The sequence below is a fragment of the Lampetra planeri genome, chromosome 46 (genome assembly GCF_965212315.1).
Source record: "Lampetra planeri chromosome 46, kcLamPlan1.2.h2, whole genome shotgun sequence".
Classification (NCBI taxonomy): domain Eukaryota; kingdom Metazoa; phylum Chordata; class Hyperoartia; order Petromyzontiformes; family Petromyzontidae; genus Lampetra; species Lampetra planeri.
This window is the reverse complement of record NC_136152.1, coordinates 1,836,680-1,856,845: the sequence shown is the minus strand read 5'-3', so window position 1 is coordinate 1,856,845 and position 20,166 is coordinate 1,836,680. Positions and strand designations below refer to the sequence as shown.

Here is a 20,166-nt window from a genome sequence, read left to right as displayed (position 1 = left end):
TCCTTGGGGAGCACGGATGCCTGTGGACTTGAACTCCATCCCCCTACTCCCGCCTCTGTTTGCGCCGCAACACGTACGACCCGTCGGCCGTGCCATTCTCTCGGCGCGCCAACGTCTAACTCTTAATTGAGTTAAACGCGCCGTTTCAAGTGTCAAGTCGGCCGTGGCTCAACGTAAGCCATGGAGGAAACGTCCGCACGCTAGCCCTGGTCCCGTTGCAGCCGTCGAACGGCTGCACGCGCCCAGAGTCTCGCCTCCTCCGGCGGTTCGCGGTTCGTGGGTGACCTTTGATGCGCTCGAAAAAAATAACTTGTCGGACGTACGAATGTGTTCGTTTGCGGACGCCCGCTTTCGGTTCGCGCAAGGGGAGCAGCTTCGCGGTGCGGTGCGCGTCATCGTCGTGCGTGCAGCCATCTCTCTTGCGGCACGTAGCTCGCTCTCCTCAAACGCAGTTGTTTTTGAGCCTTTTGTTTCATTTGCTTTCCTGCCCGAAGTCATTTGCATTTCATTGCTTTTTGCCACTTTGGTCACTCTTCCAAATGAGACTCATTCTGGGCTCTAGAAGCTCTCACCTGGTTCAAAATTGAACTCCAACCTGAACTTTCTCTCGTTATCCCTGGCCGCCAGCTTCTCCGAGCGAGAGAACCTCGTGGGTGGAGGAGGTGGAGGCCGAGGGGGCGGCCGGAGGCCTCTTGACTGCGTCAGATCGACCGCTACAGTTGAAACTTGGCGATAGGAAGAGGGCTCGCCTGGGTGCTTTGCCAGGTGGGACCCCTAGGGGTTGGCATCAGAGAGTGGATGCCTCCAACGCGCCGTGTTGGCGCACGCTCTCACAAGTTTGCTATTCCCACCCGTGCCACCGGTGATACACACGCTCCGGACACCGCCGCCACGGGAGCCGCTATGTCCTGAATTCACCTCGAGCGGCATTCTCGCACTAACGAATCAATCAATGAGCGCACGTCACTTCCTCGGCTCTCGCCCGTCACTCACTGTGCAAGTACGCGCATTTAACATTTTACATTCCTTATCCTCCGGCGTCCCCATCCTGTTCCCCGAGAGCACCAGCAGCGTCTAATTGGCTGTCACGAGTGAATAATTTGGTTTCCGTCGAATGTAGGTGAGTTGGTGCCCTTTATTTTTAAGCAGGCGAGAGCTCACCAGGGAGAGAGACAGAGGGTCTCTTCCGGGTGTTGACTAATTTTATCCACAGCCTAATGAGCGCAGCTCCCTAGACGACTTCCGCTTTACGATTATTCAGCCCCACTCTCTGGCCCGCAGGGTTCGTTTTAAACAAGCCACTTGGCCGGCAACATCAACAAAAACAAAGCCCCCCCCCCCCCCCCGCGGAATTAATGAGCACGCAGCACTCATTCCGGTCCGGGCTTCTGCTGCAACATTTAAGCGGCTTACAGAGGACAATCTGAGAAATCCTCCACGTGACGAGGGAAAAAAATAAACTTGAACCTTCACCTCCTTTGTAGATGACCAACGGAGCTGGGCCTGTGCTCAATTCGCTCAAGTTAATCTTGGGTGGCAAGGATGGAGGCGCAGTGGTTAGCGCTTCTGTGCTACGAATTCGGCAACCTGGGAGGGTGGCGGCGGGGACTGGAATTTGCGCGTTCGACCCTCTGCCGGAGAGGTTCGCGGTTCAAAATCTAGCAGGCCACCATTAATCACGCTACGCGCAGTCTGCTTCACAGCGGACATTAAAGATCACCAGGGCGTAGATTCGAAAGAGTAGGCCATCGTGTGTAGGCGCCAGGGTCCAAATTTTCCAAATTCCAAAAATCACCCGCAATTTTCGCAAATTGGATTAGAAAAGGCGGAAATCATTGCCCCCCTACAGGCAGACTAATGCCCCAGGTCACTGTCACAACTTACGACTATCCTGAGCCTCTTAGAGTTCTCACTTGGTTAAAGAAAATCAACTTGCAACTTGAGTTGAATTCCCGGCCATGGCTAACATCCGCACCACTGATTGGCATGGTTAGCTACGTAGGGTGCAAAAGTTCAACATACACACGTACAGCGGACGTTAAAGATCTCCTGATGTCATTCACAAGAGTCGGTGAATGATGTGTGATGTATTTATATCGCAGGCCTCTCAAACCTCTTTCACCAGCCCACACCAAACAACCATGCCTAACACCACAGTGTGGGTGGCCTATATTCAACAAGAGGGTTGACAAACGGCTGTCAAATATTATTTTGACTACTATCATTATAAAAAAAAAAATCTCACAGATGAGCTTGAAGCCAGCGATGGAAATGCCACATTACTATGATAGGGGGGGGTTGAGTTTATTTTTTAAGAAGAAGAACAACACCCTTTGACTCTTCTTCACAAAGCGGTATTCATGTCGCTCGCACTAACACAACGGTCTCGCGGGGAGAGGCACTCTGCGGTTACTGCGGACCGCATTATAATTAGCCACCTCGCTTTACAACCGCGTCTCCGTGTGCGTGTGTGAACGCGCGACGGCTCAGGAGAGGCGCCCTCCACCCTCCCGCGCGCCCGCCACCACCACCCCTGGGCCTCATCTTGGTGCCACGCCAGCGAGTGCAACCCAAGCTCATGGTGGCGCTGCTTGTTTACCGAGAGGTGGCGTGTCCAAACACGGCCGCCGTCACCCCCTCCCAACAAACCACCACCCTCCTTTCTCTTGCTGCTGCTACAAGCCTGGAAGTAACCCCCCCCCCATTCCTATCCACAACAAAAACAACATCGCCCGCAAGATACCCGGGCACTTTGTCATCTCCGGTGAATTTTCATGATTTATTTCGTAACAACGCCTTGGGACGATTCACCTCCCGTGTAATTTGGGTTGGCTCCGAGCAAGCGGGCATTGCCACTAAAATCCCAAGAATGTGCAATGCTACGGACTACGGTTTTAGAAAACGGTGGACACCCTATACGGTACTAGTGTACAAACTGACGTGTCAGGAATGACGCTTGTAAGCGACCCCTGTAATTGCTTTATAATTATTCCCGTGACCATTTTGTTGTTCTTGCTGAACGCTGCTCACCACCAGCCCATGTCACACGAACAGCTACGGTTCAGAGGGACGCTGCTTTAGCTGCACACAGGCGGTGTAACAACGCGGATTCGTTTTCATTGTTAAGCTCGCAACACGCGTGCCGAATCACATAAGGATGTAAGTGTATTGATTTGGACGTGTTGTAATGGGTGGGGCGGGAGGGGGGGTGTGGAGCGGGTGGCACATTGGTGTGCGCACCTCACTATGAACCCAGCAATCTGAGCTTGATCCCCGGCCTGGTTGCTGTCTGCACCAACATCCAAGAACCAGCATGGTGAAGTATGGTCAATCTACACTATTGACTGGCCCAGCGTGGGCAGTCCTTCATCCAGCAGTGGATTGATAAAGTCCCTTGCATGCTGTAGTGGATTTTCTCTCACCCTTGCAGCCACTAAAGGCGTGAAGATTCACTAAAATAGATATAAAAAAAAACGAATCGTGAATTGTGAATCACAACAACTCATGAAACCACCGGGAGAGGAGATATTTCGACCCCTAGTGGACAACATCTCCGATTCCAACCAACACACACCCACGCTCAACCCCAAACGCTCTACTGCCGCGAGGAATCACAAGTGGTAATACCACGGCGATATCCCTCATTATGAAGCGGAGGAGGAGGCTCCTTAGTTTGGATCAGACACCTGTGGCGCGCCATCTGCCCAGCGCTAATGCCAGGCCGATAAGACAGGATGTCCGGGGATAATCGGAGGGGGGGGGGGAATAGCTGCCGCCCCAATGCGCAAGTGTGCCGTGCCAGTCACGCACACAAAGGAGCCGCGAGGGTGGGGGGGGCATCGGGGCGCTGGACGTCGGGGGAGCAACAAAAACCACAAAACAAAGAAAAATATGTCGTTAAAGTCTGCGCCGCGCTGGCCCCTGCCTCTCTCGGTTGGGTATGAAAACGCAGATGGGCTCGCGCTCTCGCATGCGGAGATGGGTCCCTGGTGCAGCCCGTGCAATTGCTCACTCAAACCGCTGCTGGCAGAAGGACCTCTTCCACTAGAGGGAGCTTCTCTCTCTCTCGAGAATTTCCAGATGGTATGTGGCCTACTTTTTTTCCTTGCTGGCCAGATGTCTCGGAGAATATGAGCAGCTATTTATACTGCTGGGTGGACATAGGCGGGGAGATTTTGGGTGCCACGTTGCCGACATGTTAACTACCTCGCCTGGTATATAGGAGGTCGTGGGTTCGATCCTGACAATGACGCCTATATATTTGGAGTTTGCATGTTCTCCCTGTGGCCACGTGGCTTTTTTTCCGGGTCCTCCAGTTTTCCCCTCCACATTTAGTAATTTGGCTACTATAAATTTCCACGTGATGAGCTACTTCTTTGGGATATCATTTGTGACCAAGTCGTTTCTGAAAAAGAGCCTATATAGCTCGGTGGGCCTTACCTGGTAAAATCGTTTAAAAGTTTTTGTCTTAAGATTCAATAAATAGCCCCATTGTCGCAAAGGCTGTGCCAGAAGTTCGAACTGAACCGGTGACCTCTGGGTCGCAAGTCCAGAGTGCCAGCTATTACACCCCCTGTGGCAGCCTCCCCGATGTCCTGTACCTCTGATTAGGTTATCTTCTGCAAAAAACAAATGTTGAGTCAAGGTTCGTGTCAAGTCGCGGAACACTTTTCGGTTCACGTTACACGCGCTATCGTGCAATGTGCTCAACCTATTTTTACTCGTAATTTCTGGAAAGATCTAATACCCTCCTGTAAAAAGAGTCTCGGGGCGCAGCGAGGCTTTCTTGGATTAAAAAAAAAACGGTCGCCCATCGGGAGGTTGCGAGTTGAAATCCTTGTCAGGGGTTGGCGCAATCCATCATCCCTCCGATGTCGATAGAATGACCAAGAAAGTCGATAACGGTTGTCATATGGCGAGACCTGCGGTGTTCATCTCCAGTTTACAGCCCTGAGCCAGAGGTGGACATTCCACATTCCTATGGTGTGGTCAAGACTGTCCACGAGTCAATCAATCTCTGTTCATCCAGAGGGATGATAGACTGAGTAAACCTCCAACCAGGATTTGAACTCGCAACATTCCGATTGCGAGCCGCTTGCTCTAACAACTGAGACACCTGGTCAGCTTGTGTAGAGTTACTCAAAAATATATTTCCACACTCACAGAGCAATATACACGCAAGCACACACACTCAGAGCAATATACACACACACTCACAGAGTACTTAGAGAGTAGGTGGCTGTCCAAAGTGCAGAAAGCAGCCAGGATTAGTTTCGTTAATCATATGCAAACAAAAAAGCTCTCTGTTCTATCATCTTGGATTTCGGACACCTGGCTGTGTCGTCATCGTATCAAAGTGAGTACCATCATCATTCTAGATTTGAAGTTTTTCGCAACTGCAGGGATCCATATTCTTTGGTTCTTTCGGCAAAGTCACGTAGGTAGAAAATAAAATAAATTAAATCACGACGTTTCGGGCGCAACACAAGCGTCCGTCGTCAGGTGGGACAACCACAGCAAGAAACAATTGCTGAAGTGGGCAAAAGGGCTGCCGTGACAAGAGGCTATAAGGTAAGAGAGGGGGGAGGAGCCAGGGAGGAGAGATAGAGAGGGGGGGGGTGTGGGGGTAGGGGAAGTGGAGCGCTGCTAGAGGGATTAGGTGCAAGGCAAAATGCCAGGGGGGGAGTGGGCGGGGCTGGGAGTGGGAGGCTGCCGAAACTCGAGATGCGGATATGAAGACAACATCATAAAGCAGTTAAGATTTTACCTGGTTAATAAAATCATTTTGCCTTGCTCGTCTTCTAATCCCTCTAGCAGTTCACCCAAACGCACCCGACCTGCTGATCGACTGACTGTGGCATACACATTGGCACTGCTGCTGGGTGTTCAGAGATGGGGGGGGGGAGGATTTGAGAAAACGTGCCCCATTTTTTCAACTGCCGTGTTGTGAGGTTGAACCAGCGACCTCCGTATTGCAAGTTGGCTGTCCTAACCATTACACCACAAACGCTTCACCATCTTCACCTTTCCCAGCGCTAGGAGTGTGCGAAGTCGCAACAACTCATTGATTACAATTGATTTACGCTCACGCTGCAGGCAAACGGATCATGCGCACAAGAATTGATTCAACTGTGATTTATGCAAACGTAATTCAAACAGTGCGCTAATGCTGGACGCGATCAATTATGCGAACAAAGCAAACAAAACCTTGAAAACGAATAAGTAACGGTGAGTACCAACGCAGATGAGAAAGCAAAAATGAGACCAAAAAAAAATCTATTTTTAAATCTAATCGCTCATTCCAATCGTGACCATCACGCACCTGACCGCCAAGCTATCTCGCTCATACCCACGCCCGCACTGCACCCGCCAAGCCCCGTAGGTACATTCCTTTCGTGCCACCTCAAGGTGTGTAAAGCACGCACGCGTCTGTGCAAGCGCCTGTTCCGCCGTGCCGGCCTCAGTAGGTGCTCAACTTACGGCACTTGCTCCAACAGCCTACGCAGGCAATAAGGGGCAACATCAATTTGTTTTGCCTTTGTCCTGCTGATGAAGTCCTGAATGAACGCGACTTAATGTCCGTGTCCAAGCTCGCTCTCTGGCGTGCATTTGCATGTGGCGCACATGTTACGCGCGCACGCCTGCTCGGGATCCTGGCCGCCTGGATATACAAAGTCACGTACCTCTGCGACCCGCAAATGTAGAACGTGCACTTGCCGAAATAACTGCGTGCGTGCGCTGGTGTGTGTGTGCGTGTTGCGGTGGAGCAGTTCGTGCGCCGCACTACGAACCCGGAGTCCAGAGTTCAATTCCCGCACGCGACTTGCCGATGGACTAACTGTGGTGTACCAATAAATACTTCTGGGTGGAGAGAGGCGGAGGGAGATTTGAGAAACTTGCACAACAGCCAAGCCGGGAGATGGAATTGAACTGGCGACCTCCGAATTGCACGCTGACCATTAAACAATGGTGGCTGTGACCCCGGCTGTATGCTACATAGCACGCGTGTGTGTGCGTGTGTCTAAAATCGACTGAACGCGGCGGTAAGAAAAATATGCAAGTGGTGCTAAGCATTCCGGATTTAACAGCGTAATTAGCAAACGCTTCACGGCAACAGCGGATGGTTAAAGCCCAACTAAGCGATTTCTTTCCGCGGCACAGTTCGACAAGGGACTAGATGCTTTATTGTGTGTTTTGACTTCCAAACTATTCCCAACTCGGGCTCCGTAGGAAACCGATGCAAACGTATCAAATAACGCGCCTCGCTGCGGGGGGCACCAGGGACCTATAAAACGGTACCGGGAAGCGTTCAACGCGGGGGCTTTGGAACGTCGCGTTCCTCTGGCTCCGTCGAGCAGCGAACAAGAGTGAGTTTGTCTAACAGTTGGCACCCACGCCCGCTCTCCCTGACGAACGCTGCCTTGGTTCCTGTGGTTTTTCCACGACACTTCGGTGGGCAGTTTCAGCCAAGTCATCTTTCATCTGTTTCGGAGGGTCGAGAGAGAGAGAGTGCGTCCGTGCGCGCTAACACAAGCCACATTTGCATGCGAGGTTGGTAAGGCGCCTATTGTGGTCGTCTCTCCCAGCGATCACTTCCCCGTTTGCGGTGCCAAGCATTTCGGCCACGCTGGCGCGCGTACGTGCGCGTCACCACCGCGGCTCGCATGCTTGCCGGACCGTACAGGGTGACAACTCAAAAGGTCAAATGTACTCGAGTACATTTAACCTTTTAGAATTTTTGTTCGCTCACTTTTTGTGGTGTACATGGATTTGCATTGTTGTCGATCGTTGTTGTTTGGCCCGCTTTTGTCCTGGTGCCTCGACACATGCGTCACGGGAGGTATAAATAATTCACGATGAAGACGGGCGCACACCACGGGCGAGACTCACCTCCGTACGCGGAAGGTAGTCTGGGTCGGCCTGTACGCGGGCGATGATCTCGCACAGGATGATTCCGAAGGAGAATACGTCAATCTGTCGGGGTTCACAACAGTCACCAATAAAGGGGCGGGTGATGAGAAACGGGGCTAAACGGAACGGTAGTCGCAACGGCTATCCGTGAGGCTTCGCATTACTTAACCTCAACGCCACACACACCCAACACCGTGACAGGTGCGTGGGACACACAGGAACCTTTCAAGTGTCAACATGACCTCTGCAAAGCAGAGATGAGGTTCTCATCTGCGTGTCACTTTGCATCAGAGCCGGAATGTGATTCCCGGCAGTCACGCAACGCTTTGTTTGGCCGTACGCGTCAACCTTCAAGGTGTTTCGCGGGAGGAATTTTTGACCCTCTGTTAGTGACATACGACAATGTCGCACGCGCATGTGTGTGTGTGCGGAAAAGTTAACCCGTCCCTTGGCTCATTGCTGTGGGTCGAAAGCTTTAAGTATGCACCTACTAACAGCACGCACGCACGCACGCACATGCTGCCCCGTCCTTCCAGCGGGGTTAGGATGTAAATGAGGCAGGGGCGCTGGATGACAGCAGGACTTTTGACAGAAATAAACTGGCTAGTAAATAACCTTTTATGACAAGCGAGGGCTATTCATAGTGTTTAATGACAAAGTATGCGATATTTGTTTGGCTGCAGGCATTATATAAACCAAAGGTAAACGTCTAAAATGGGCGTTCAACAAGCTCGATATCTTTGTGATGAGTTTTTGGGTTTATGGGTTGTAACTCGTGTTGTTTGAGAAGCTCCCGGACTGCACGTGGAGCGAAACATTGTACATGACGAGCGGTACGAGCCGTGACCACAGCCGGGGAAAAGCCGTACGACAACGCAGCCGCGAAAAATTTAACGCGGCAAAATAAAGCTCACGCAGATAAAAAAAAAAGCCTTCCGATCACGGGGATGTGTGAAATGTTCAACGATACGGATGGCCATTTATTACCGGTGGTGGTTTGGCAATGAAGCGATTAAAGCATCGTTGAGGCAGAAAAGGCTTTAAAAGTTCTCGTTAGCCCTGCGTGCAAGTCAGAAGCGGTGCCAAGACGATAGAAAACTCGAATCACAGAACTGCCAAGGACTCCCCCCACACATAACGCTTGGGGGAGAACACGCGAGTGTGGCAGCAACGTCTCGCAGTGGGGGACTTGGACTCGCTCAGTTTACGAAACGCGTCGCTGGCCTGCGGGAGGGGGGGGGGGCAGGTGAGCCCTGACAATGCCCAGACAAATACCGAGGTTAACCGAAGAAATTAAATGTTGCATAGGTTCCAGGGGGTTTGGTTGGTGCACATAAGCTGCTGACTCCACGATGAGAGAATAACTCATTAAACGGAGGGCCTTGAACGGTGGTGACAGATAACGAATGGATGACAACGATGCCTATTTACGTAAAGCCTTCACGCTATGGTGGCTATTAAACTAAGTGCGCCAGGCTGTAACCAACAGCAATTGCAACACCAGTATTGGTCGTTGTGGCAACCCAGGTCACTTGCAAATGAGGCTCTATGCTGGTCTGATGAGTTCTCACCAGGGTAAACGTATAAAGTCGACTTGGCTGAATTCTATTGGTCCCGAGTGGAATAGGCGCGCAAGTGAGAACCTTCAAACCGTACAACCCACGACGTCCAATATGTATTTATTATTTTAAAGTGTAACCCTTTGTCAATACACGTATGGATAAAGGCCTCCTTCTCTAGTTGAATAACGACCATTCCCGCTGGAATGGCTTTACAATATACAAAACTAAACGCTTTCAATTATTTTATTTCCTTCTAAGGTTTTTAATGCAACTGTGAACATGTTGTAACTGGCGTCCCATATAATTTATGAGGTTATTGATGGAATTACATGTTCCTGTTATGCAATTCATTTTCGCTCCACCTGCGTTTATCTTTGCCCTCGTAAATGAATAAAATGTTTAAGCAGACAACACGCCCCTTTCAAATATCTATCCCTTACCATAAAATTCCATGACAAAGTTATGCGTAACCCGTTTTCACAATAATCGTCAACATGTGAAAGTTGATGTCGTATCCACTTGTGAAAACATGATCAAATTATTGTGCTTACCGTCTCATCGTAGATCTCTCCGCGGAGAACCTCAGGAGCCATCCAGAAGGGGGAACCCACGACGGCCAGGCGCTCCCGCTCTCCCTTCTCACTGGAGAACAAAGACAAAGACACCACCGTATAGCCTCACCAGGACTTCTGGGGCAAGTGCTGTGTGCGATTACCTATGGAATTGGCCAAACATCTCAATGTAGCAGGAACTTACACTATGAGACCTCCTTTACCAGTGGCAAAATATAGAAGATCCCTTGTATAAAGGTGTCAGTTTTTGTACCAGTTGAAAGGGTAAAAACCTATTACTATATTTTGCCACTGGTAAAGGAGGTCTCATAGTGTAAATGCTTACTCCGAGCTCTCAATACTCTGATAGTGCGCTGTTTTTGAGTTGTACGCCTTTTGGCGTCATCTGGTCCCAACACCAATGGAGACTAGGCTCTAAGAAAAGCTGTCTCGGGTGTGGACCAATCAACTTCAAGGACAGTGTATATCATTATCATCATCAGAGTTGTTTCTTTTTGTTTGCATTTTGTCTGCTTGTGTTGTGGTTATTGCAAACATGATCCCTTGTATAAAGGTGTCAGTTTTTGGACCAGTTGAAAGAGTAAAAACCTATTACTGTAGCAGGAACTCTCGTGAAAAAGTCTTGAGACTCAGCAAGGCCTTCCTTGATATAAAAGCCATTCTTATGATTATTATAGCCAAAAGCGTTGTGCCAGTGGTCAGTGACCCAATCACTGCACGCTATCTGGGAGTAAGCGACCCTGCTCCTGCGCTGCCTGGTCCAAATATTTCTTTGGACCCATGACAAACAAATTCCTAAACAATCCCCCACTCGTACCCGATTAGTCTGGCTAAGGTGCTTGGAAAGCGATGGGAAAAATATTGTGCCGTGGGGCCATGTGACTGTGAAGCCGTGGGCTGTGGGTTTCCCACCCCATGTCCCAAGTAAAGAGGAGACCAACAGCTGTCCCTGGGCAGAGACACATGCCATTGAGTAAAAGTGGTTGAAAAAGACTTACATTATTCTTTGTGTTATTTACAGGTCCCCTTTTTGAACACAGGTTTCGAACACATTTCCCACACCTCCGGTTAGCACGGCTGGCAAGGAAGGGTGCGAAAGGCGTTCAACGTACATACAAACATACAGTGGTGAGTGCAAGGTGCCCAGGTATGCACGTGCATAGAAAGGGCTTCTTGTCAGCGCACAATTGACGTGCAAATATTTAAACTCTCCTCGCAGGGCCTTATTCTTGGCACAAAAACAATGCCGGCGCTCTTGACCAAAGAGGAAATCTTCACACGCCACAAGTGCACAAGAAACTGCTCTCATTGCAGCCGCTGGGTTTAACCGAAGACAGCGGAGGCGGATGAAACGCATCACTGGGCAAGTTTCACTTTGTAAACCCGTGCTCCCGCCACACCCCCGATTCAATCATTCTTCTTTCGCTAATTCACGATTTCTGGGGTCGTATTTCCTCGTCGATTTCGGAATTTTTCTTCACACTCAGCAAGTGCACAAGTAATTCCCAAAACAGTGGCAACAAGTTTAACCGAAGGCTGAACGGAACAGCTGAAAGACAACACTAAAGAAGATTTAACTTATAAATCGTGCTCCGACACCAGAACCCCGGTTCTTTGCAAAATAATTGCCGATTTCATTGTTTTATCTTCTCCTGCCAATTGCGGTTATCTGGAGTTATTATTTTTTTGTCCCTGCATAGGTTGTGCTGTAAAGCCCTGGAATGCGCGTGGCGTTCGGCTTGTATCAAACACCACGAAGCACAGCGTGGAAACGCACCGGGGAGCTGTCGGGGGTAGGGGGATCTCTGGTTTCCTTGTCAGCTTCTCCCATCTCTCCCTTCTCTCCCCGTATCTCTCATCTCTCCCGTCTCTCCCGGTATCTCGCGATTCCCTCTCCTCGTCCCAAACTCCACCCAAGGGCAGCTCCGGCAATTAGGCAACACCACGGCCGCAAAATTTTCGAAATCACACTGAAAATGCACCATGGGGTGTAACTTTGAAGGCAATCATTTATATTTATAGAATACATGGCTCAGTTGTGGAATGCGTAAAACGGTTTGACACACACAGGAAACCGAACATACGATTCCAGCGTGCATGAAGAGTCAGGTTGCCCGAGTACGTCCGACACCGCAGTAATTTGAGCACAGATGTGTTGAGTACAGGTCCAAAAGGTCCAAGATGCCAAGGGGCCAGCAACAACAGCACGATTCAAGGTGTAATAGATGAGTCAACGTATTTTTTTACGAGGTAATTAGACATTTGGGAAATTAGATTATTATGGAGGCTTTCTCCCCCCCCCATTAAGCAAGGCTGACATTCTTTGAAACTTAATTCTATGTATGTATATTGAACTTCTTTCGCACCGTACGTAGCCAACCGTTGATTATAATCGGAGGTGCGGAATTGGACGTCTTAATTGGTTGATGTGCTGTGTCCAAGTAAGAAGCCACGTCATAAATGGAACGATTGTCCACATTTTTAGTGTCTGAAGTGTATGAACCGCCCTGCGAACATGTCTTTGGGTCCTCTATAAGACAGTCCTATGAATCTCTTATTTGGTCTTTCCTTGACTGTCTCCTCTTATTCCTCTTTTTTTTTTCCCAAGACGTATTCCCAACATGACCTGCACCCCTTCTCACCCGCCAATATATATACACACAAAGAAATACATATGTTAACCTGGTAAAATACCAGATGTCAACTGCAACAGTGGCGGTAAAAGAAAAATCATAGGTGTGACACAGAAACTTGGCAGCGGCGTGAATTGTAGCCTTGTCGGCCGCTCACAGGGGTGACCCTGAACGTAATGTGGGATTTGACCGAAATCCGTCGCCGCAGCGCTGAGCGCACAAAATCCAGCGGGGGTTCCAATTCCGTGACGAACTTGCGAATCGTCAATTTCACCTCTCCACCTTGGATGGCCCAATACTCCCCGCAACCCCCCCACCCCCCACCTTTTTTATCGACGAATATGTCAGCCTGAGATGCAAGCTGGCAGTTGTAGAAGCAGAGGGGCTTTGTGTGAACAGTGCCACTGCTCAGGCCAGGATTAGGGGCAAATAGCTCTTCAGGCAGGGGCAGTGGACGGGAAATGGGCTCTTAGTCACGACTGACCTACAATCAACCTCGGGTCTCGTCCGTGAGTGACGCGTCCGAGCACACAGAAGTACGTGAAGCAGAATTGAGACAAGCTAGCAATGCATACATTATCAGAGTATGTTTTTTGTTTGCATTCTGACCACAAGTATTGTGGTTAATGCAGACATGATTCCTTGTAAACGGTTTCAGTTTGGTGTTTTAACATCTTAACGTCTGTTTTGTTGCCAGAAAAAAGTGGAAAAACCCTATTATTAAGCTAGCAAGGATTGCTATTCGAGAAATTAGTTTTAGATTTTTGTTTCATAATTTACAAAATGGATTATCGGGACTCTTCTAAAAGTCACGCAATTGATCATCGCATCCAGTTTATTTTTGGGAACGATCGAACCGATTGGCACACGGCAAAGTAAAAACCGCAAGGCGCGTTGCAATAAGATTGGTCACAAGAGTCGTGGGGGCTGCTTGACCATACTTCACCTTGCTGGTCATGAGTGTGAATGGAGGCTGCCCAGGACCAGCGCGATATCACTGGCCACTGATGTTAGCAACCACAGCTCCATCCGGACTATTTATAGCGGGGATGTTAAAGATTAGCTGAAGAAATTCGCAAGCGTAGGCCATTGTATGCTGGTGCCAAGGGTGCAAATTTGCCAAATTCGAAAATTAACTTACTCAGTTGGGACTATACATAGCAATCGCCCCCTACTGCTAGACTAATTACCCCAGGTCACTCTTGCAAAGGAGACTATCCTGGTTTCGAGTTCTCACTTGGGATAAACATTTATATATATATTTTATATCTGCTGACCTTGCTCGTCTTACGTGACCGGATTTCATAAAAACAGATCTCGTGTGCGAGCCAGCCCAACTATTCAAAGCACTGCTTGGCAAGTCAGACAAACAAAAATGTCATACCTGCCCCTACCCACCTATCACTTGGGATCTTACCTGCCATGTGGGCAGGCTGCTCGACAGCATTGCTCACAGTGACAGCAAGAGAGAGAGACAGACTGGGCATTTCACAATCTCGGTGAACATCATCCCACTTCGCTTGGGCACACAGCGCTGTCTGAGACCTGGCCCCCATGTGGGTCCCCCACTGCCACTGATTGAATGCACTCTAAAAACCTAATCGTGTGGACTTTATATTAGGCACTGTACGAGTTTAGATTACAGATTCATTCTTTTTCTCCCAACATCAGCAGTTAACCACACCGGATTGTTTCTCCATTATCAAAAGTAATTCCAAGAGACGATTAGTAGCAAATTAATTCAAAACTATATTGGCAATGACCACGATTGTTTCTGAATACAATGGAACATAGCACACGAAGCAGATGGATAACCCAACGCTCAGTGCTTTTGCCTATAACTCAGTTTGCATTGGTGGGGCGATTTGATTGCCAGGCAATGGGCAAAGGTAATAAGTATAACCCGTAAAAACAACGTTTTTCACTATAAATACTTTATATGCGTGGCAGCGAACTTAATATAAAGGATTTAAAAATATATTCGCCTGTGGAGGACGCGGGGATCGATCCCGCGACCTTTGGCATGGGAAGCGAGGGCGCTACCAACTGCGCTACTCCGCCACGGCCTGTGGAGGGGTTACGCTCTGGGCTCTTACACTGTTACGTTCAGCCAAAGCCATGAATGAGTTTTATTAGAATATATGTAAAATAAATATTTTTTGCCTAAAAAGTATAAAATTTTGAGAATTTTTTTTCACGAACATTAATTGTCTCGCACAACGAGTCTGTGTGCAAAATGTCAGCTCGATTGGATCACGGGAAGTGGGTTAAAAAACGACCGAAAGATTTGCACGGTCGTAAGCAAGCAAGCAAGCACGCAAGCACGCAAGCGAACTTAATATAAAGGATTTAAAAATGCCATTTATTTACCCAGAAAGACCTCACCGAGTATCAAGACTCTACTGCAGGAAGGAGGTTTCTGCATTGGGATGTATGGCCAAGCGTGCCGATGAGTGTTTGACATTCGAGAAGAAACCAGAGAACCCGGAGAAAACCCACCAGGGCATACGAGGGGGGCGACACTCAGCGCTGCTATCTCCTGGCCAACTTTACAACCCCATCCTTACAATGCCTGGCAAGCCCCGATGTAACCTACCAGGCTTAAAACAGCTTAGCTTGTGTAAGCTGATAAGATCGAGTGCATTTAAAGTGAGTTGGTTATAAGCTGTGGGTCATTACCAAAGTGCAGAGTCCCTGCAATTACTTCTTTACTTTGAAGCATGTAATCCTTCACATACACAATACTTCCTTGGCAATATGCGAGAGTTTTCATTGCAGGCTGGGATAGAGCAAGCCTTTTCCCCCCCCAATGTTCACAGTAAAAGTGTTTCCTGCCCAAATGAGGTATGTGCCACCGCTCACAGATGTGTAAGGATTCAAACAACCAGCGATGCTATCAACGGTTGCAATCCAGGGAAACGATTTAATTCAAGAATCAATGATTGGTTGCGTCGGTTTACCATCTCATTTGTATTCTCAACCTTTGGCAAACCAAATTAAATCAGTTCCTGAAGCTCAAACAAAGGCAACGCAAAGCGTCAGACATCATGCTGAACATCACGGCGGTAAAACTAAAAAAAACACACTGGAGCACGAGTACTGATTTTATCCACCTCTGTAAGTATGATAGACCGAGTTGAGCTCTGACCGGTATTTGAACTGGCAACTTTGCGTGACTGAGTAATCACACACACTATAACCATGTGGCTTGTGGTTGTACACATAGAGCCCTTAATTAATCCACTGTTGAACGAAGGGCCTTCCAATCCTGTGCAGCTGTTGAGTGGAGGTGCGGGAGGTTATTTGACCATACTTCATCACGCCGCGATCACAGAGTGTAAAAAAACAGCAATGTGTCCTGGTGGCGTTATTTACTTGCACTTTGGGATCGTCTCAGCCAGGCCAAAGTCCCCGACGATGCCCGTGTAGCCGCTATCGTCGTACTTTATCAGGCAGTTCTGCAATCGTCAGAAAACAAACGCAAAAAAAAGTCAGACTTTGCACGATCAACTCTGGAGCTGAGAAGCAGAGCGCGATAGGTGGCGGCAGCAGCACAGGTGTGCAGCTGACGTTACGTAACGCGTCTCCGAATTGAATTAGGTGTTTAACCGCAGCGCCGCAACACCTGCGAACACAAGGAGACGCACGCAGGAGCCCCGCAGACAATTAACATGTCAGCGTCCCTGCCAGTTTTCTCATTCGCCGACGGTTAAAGTTACGCGCCACCGTTGGGAGAAATAAAACACGCAAGTGATAAAATGTTCCCGAATCTCTTGAAATGTTGCAGAACATTTATACGAGCGTGGAGTGATCGTGATGGGGGGCTAGTGTTGTCGAAAGAAGATTTTAATAGGTTTTCTTATTTTTTAATACAGGAACTTGCAAAAAATGTTGTAAAGAAAACATGAGCAAGTAAACAAACGAGCAAACTCGCCCTCCGGCATTCAAGCACCGCCCACGTCTAATCTCAATACTCCCCGTGGACATTGGGCGTTTTATTATTTCCCTTCCCTTTTGATTGTTCCACCACGAAAACCACTGGGCGTGACAAGGAGCCATGACCCCCTCCCCACCCACAGTCGTTAAAACCACCCAGCGCAACTTTTGCCTGGAAGAGTCAAGATCGCGAGTGTCTGTGAACGCAGTGTCTCTGCGTAGAGAAACGGCCTCATTGACCTCTTAGCCAGCGGCGAGGGCTTCCCCACCCCCTCCTTTGTTGTCTTTAACCACGTCCACAACCGTCACCGGCAATGGTCTATCCGCTGCTGGATGCAGGTATCCATGAGCCGTCGCCGTCACGCGATAAAAACAATCCAAGCGGGTCTCATCGCTCCGTCTCCACGGTGGAACTCCCCCGACCGCCGGCCATCGCCCCCCTCTCCTGCTTGGGGCAATGGCATGTCCCTAAGACATGCCCCTGTCCGATTATAACCTTCGCAACACTCGGATAGCTCTAACTTGAGTGTTTTCTCAGTCCATGTCCAATCGTGCACCTCTCCACGCTCCCTTGCACACTTTTTAGATTCGATTCCATTTTCCTTGTCAACGACCGTGTTTTTAAATCTACGTCATACAGCAGGTAATATACAAGCTGGTTTTCGTAGCCAGTACAGTGACGTGTATTTGATTTTGATGTATGCCAAAATCCTTTACATTTATAGGTGGGCTTTACCGGTGAGACTCTGATGAATCGATTTGCACGTACAGATAACATCTTTGTAAAAGTAGCAATCTTGTTTGGTGGTGGAAAAGTTAACTCTAGATTTGAAGCGTTCGTGACTGCAAGGATTCATACTCTTAGGTTTTTTCGGTAAAGTCACGTAGGTAAAAATAAATAATAAAAATAATAGAAATAATAATAGAAATAAAATTATAAATCACGACGTTTCGGAGGCAACACAAGTCTCCGTCATCAGGTGGGATCGTCACAGCTAAATTTACTGTATCAAGTGAGGCAAAATTCCAAAAGACAAGCTCTTAAATACAAGTTAAGGGGGAGGGGGGGGAGGGGGCTTATCTGAATGTGGTAGCCAATGAACGGAACGTGTTTGGGGGGCGGTGAGGGGGGCTAAAAGAGAACAATAGGTGCACTTGCTGTTGTAACCGGTGTTGGCTGACAATCCAAATACAAAAAGGGGAGTACTGTTAAACGCTGGGGATGTCAACACTCGGTAAAGTAGAATAGTACCTGTCAAAAGGTTAACGGCCAAGAATTTTGGTATACAACTACCACGCGGTCTAACCCAAAGATAAATATGGATCGGTCAATTTTGATGTCTCTAACCCGCGTACGTTGTAAACCTGCACAGCCAACGCGGAAGTACGAGGCGGCGGCAGGGCCTTCCAGAGCAAACTGGCCCGACGCGATTGATGCGGTATCCCTCAACATATAACGTGGACGGATGTGCAGAAAACAAACAGGCGGACCACGCCCTCGAAAGGGACTGCAGAAGCAGGCTAATTCAGCTCACTGAAGCGTAGAGGATCGCGCACACACACGCGCGCCTGCCCGACAACGGGATTAGATTCCATACCCGACCACGCCCTGCCAACATGTATCCATCCTGTGAGGCAGGCGAACACGCGATATGTTGCCCCACCAACACAAACAGACGCAGGTGCGTTAGGTAAGCGTTCGGCATGTAATGATTCACACCTCCACCACCATAAAATTAGCCGGGCGGTGGCGGTGCACACGGGACCTCTGCACTTCCAGAGGGCCGTGTGGCTGATGGGACGTGTTAAAAAAAGAACAATGTTGTTTTTTAAGTGGAGACGCAGGTACGCGAAGGCGGTAGTCCAAATATTCATCTCACTACTTAAATTCTCCACAACGTCGATAATGATTTTACTGCACGCGTAAGCGATGCACCGCTTAACTGCACCTTGGAGGTGAGGTCACGGTGGAAGACGCCCCTCGAATGCAGGTACTTGAGTCCCCGCGCGATGTCCAGGGCCAGCTTGATGCGAACCAACCACGACAGGTACACGGGGCTGTCCAGCAACTGCTCCAGGTTACCCCCGTTGACGTACTGCGAACATAAAGCCACGGGTTACGATGGGCACCACCCACTGAGGGTTCTGGTCGTCACACGTACCAAGGCACAGATCGCCCCTTGTAGCCTATACAAAAATAGTTTGGGACAGTGGTGTTAGCGAGAAACTGTGAAGGCCAGCATGGCACACGAGAGCGTGGGTGACCAACGCCACACCCGGTTTTTGTCTCTCCGGCGGTGAGGTTGAATGCACCGCACCAGGGCTGAGGAGACCATTGAGATAGTCGGGCGGCATTCCGGGAGATTTGGTCACAGGCACCGTTTATTTAGAACTCCAACTGTAGCCGTGGTGCAGAGGACAGACGATGACGCACATCGTTGAGGACTGTCTCCGCTAACCAAGCTTAGAGGCGGTCTGAGGACAACACCGCATTCTGCAATTCATGAAGCTGCTGCCCGGCTTGGCGCAAAAGCACAGGCGCTCAATTAATAAATAAAATGCCGAGACATTGCATTCAGGATGCCCTCGCATTATCGGTACGCTCGCATAAAACTGCACACAGATTGCACAATTCAGACTGCACACCGACTACAACCACTCGCACACACTCTACCAGCCACAAAACACCTTTATGCGCATTTAAGTAAGACGCCCGCTCGACCATTTCATTCTTAATTGATAATGGCATACCATTACTTGAATGTACAAAGAGAAAAAAACCTTCGGTTGAAAGGCAAGAGTTGAAAATAAGAAACCACCCGAGGCAATGAAAACAACGATGTCACCGAAAGCCTTGAGGACACCCGAACGCGACCCGAGCCTCGAAGGCAGGCGGCAATGAAGCGCGACGACTTCGGTGAAACGTCACGCTGCATCGGTTCAAATCCAGCGGCCTCCATCGTTATTACCGTGGGCGTAATCGCCGTAATCATACTACCCTGGCCATCCGCTGGACAGCGGACGTTCAAGATGCCCACGACGTTATTTGCAAGATGGCACCAATGATCCAAATTTGTTGAATTCTAAAATTATTTGCAAAATCACTCAATTCGGATTATACACAGCGATCGTCACCCTCAACTGACAGACTAATGCCCCAGGTCACTCTTGAAAATGAGACTCATCCTGGTCTCTGAATTCTCACTCGGTTAAACAAAATGAATTTGAAGCCCTGTCCCCATCATGACAAATTGGAAGGCACAGTTCAAGTCTGGAGTGTAACGAAGCCCCGTGGCATGTTAGAAGTGCATGCGTATGCAGCCAGCAGCTATACTCAAATGACCTCTCTACGGGCGGGGGGATCACTCGCTCGCTCACAAACGGCACACCAAAAAAAATGCACATTTGCCACCAGTGCCACAAACGAAGGATTTTGAAAATAACTCGAAGCAGCAGGTCATGAATACACAGGCCTACTTATTTACAATTAGCTGTTTTTGTTGCTGTGGTTGTGTGTACAATAAGCAGCCAGTATGTAAACATGCATTTTTG

At 49.0% G+C, this 20,166-nt stretch overlaps 1 protein-coding gene across 1 annotated transcript in view; it reads right to left on the bottom strand.

Annotated features, from left to right (window-relative positions):
* The window catches only part of LOC144733305 (dual specificity testis-specific protein kinase 2-like), a 52,477-nt gene that overhangs the window by 10,465 nt on the left and 21,846 nt on the right, over positions 1-20,166 (bottom strand). Inside the window, exons 4-7 of the mRNA XM_078615134.1 lie at positions 18,564-18,710; positions 16,054-16,136; positions 10,025-10,115; positions 7,891-7,974 (exon numbers count right to left, since the gene is read on the bottom strand). Coding sequence (XP_078471260.1) covers positions 7,891-7,974; positions 10,025-10,115; positions 16,054-16,136; positions 18,564-18,710 — 405 coding nt within the window. The remainder of the gene's footprint in view (positions 1-7,890; positions 7,975-10,024; positions 10,116-16,053; positions 16,137-18,563; positions 18,711-20,166) is intronic.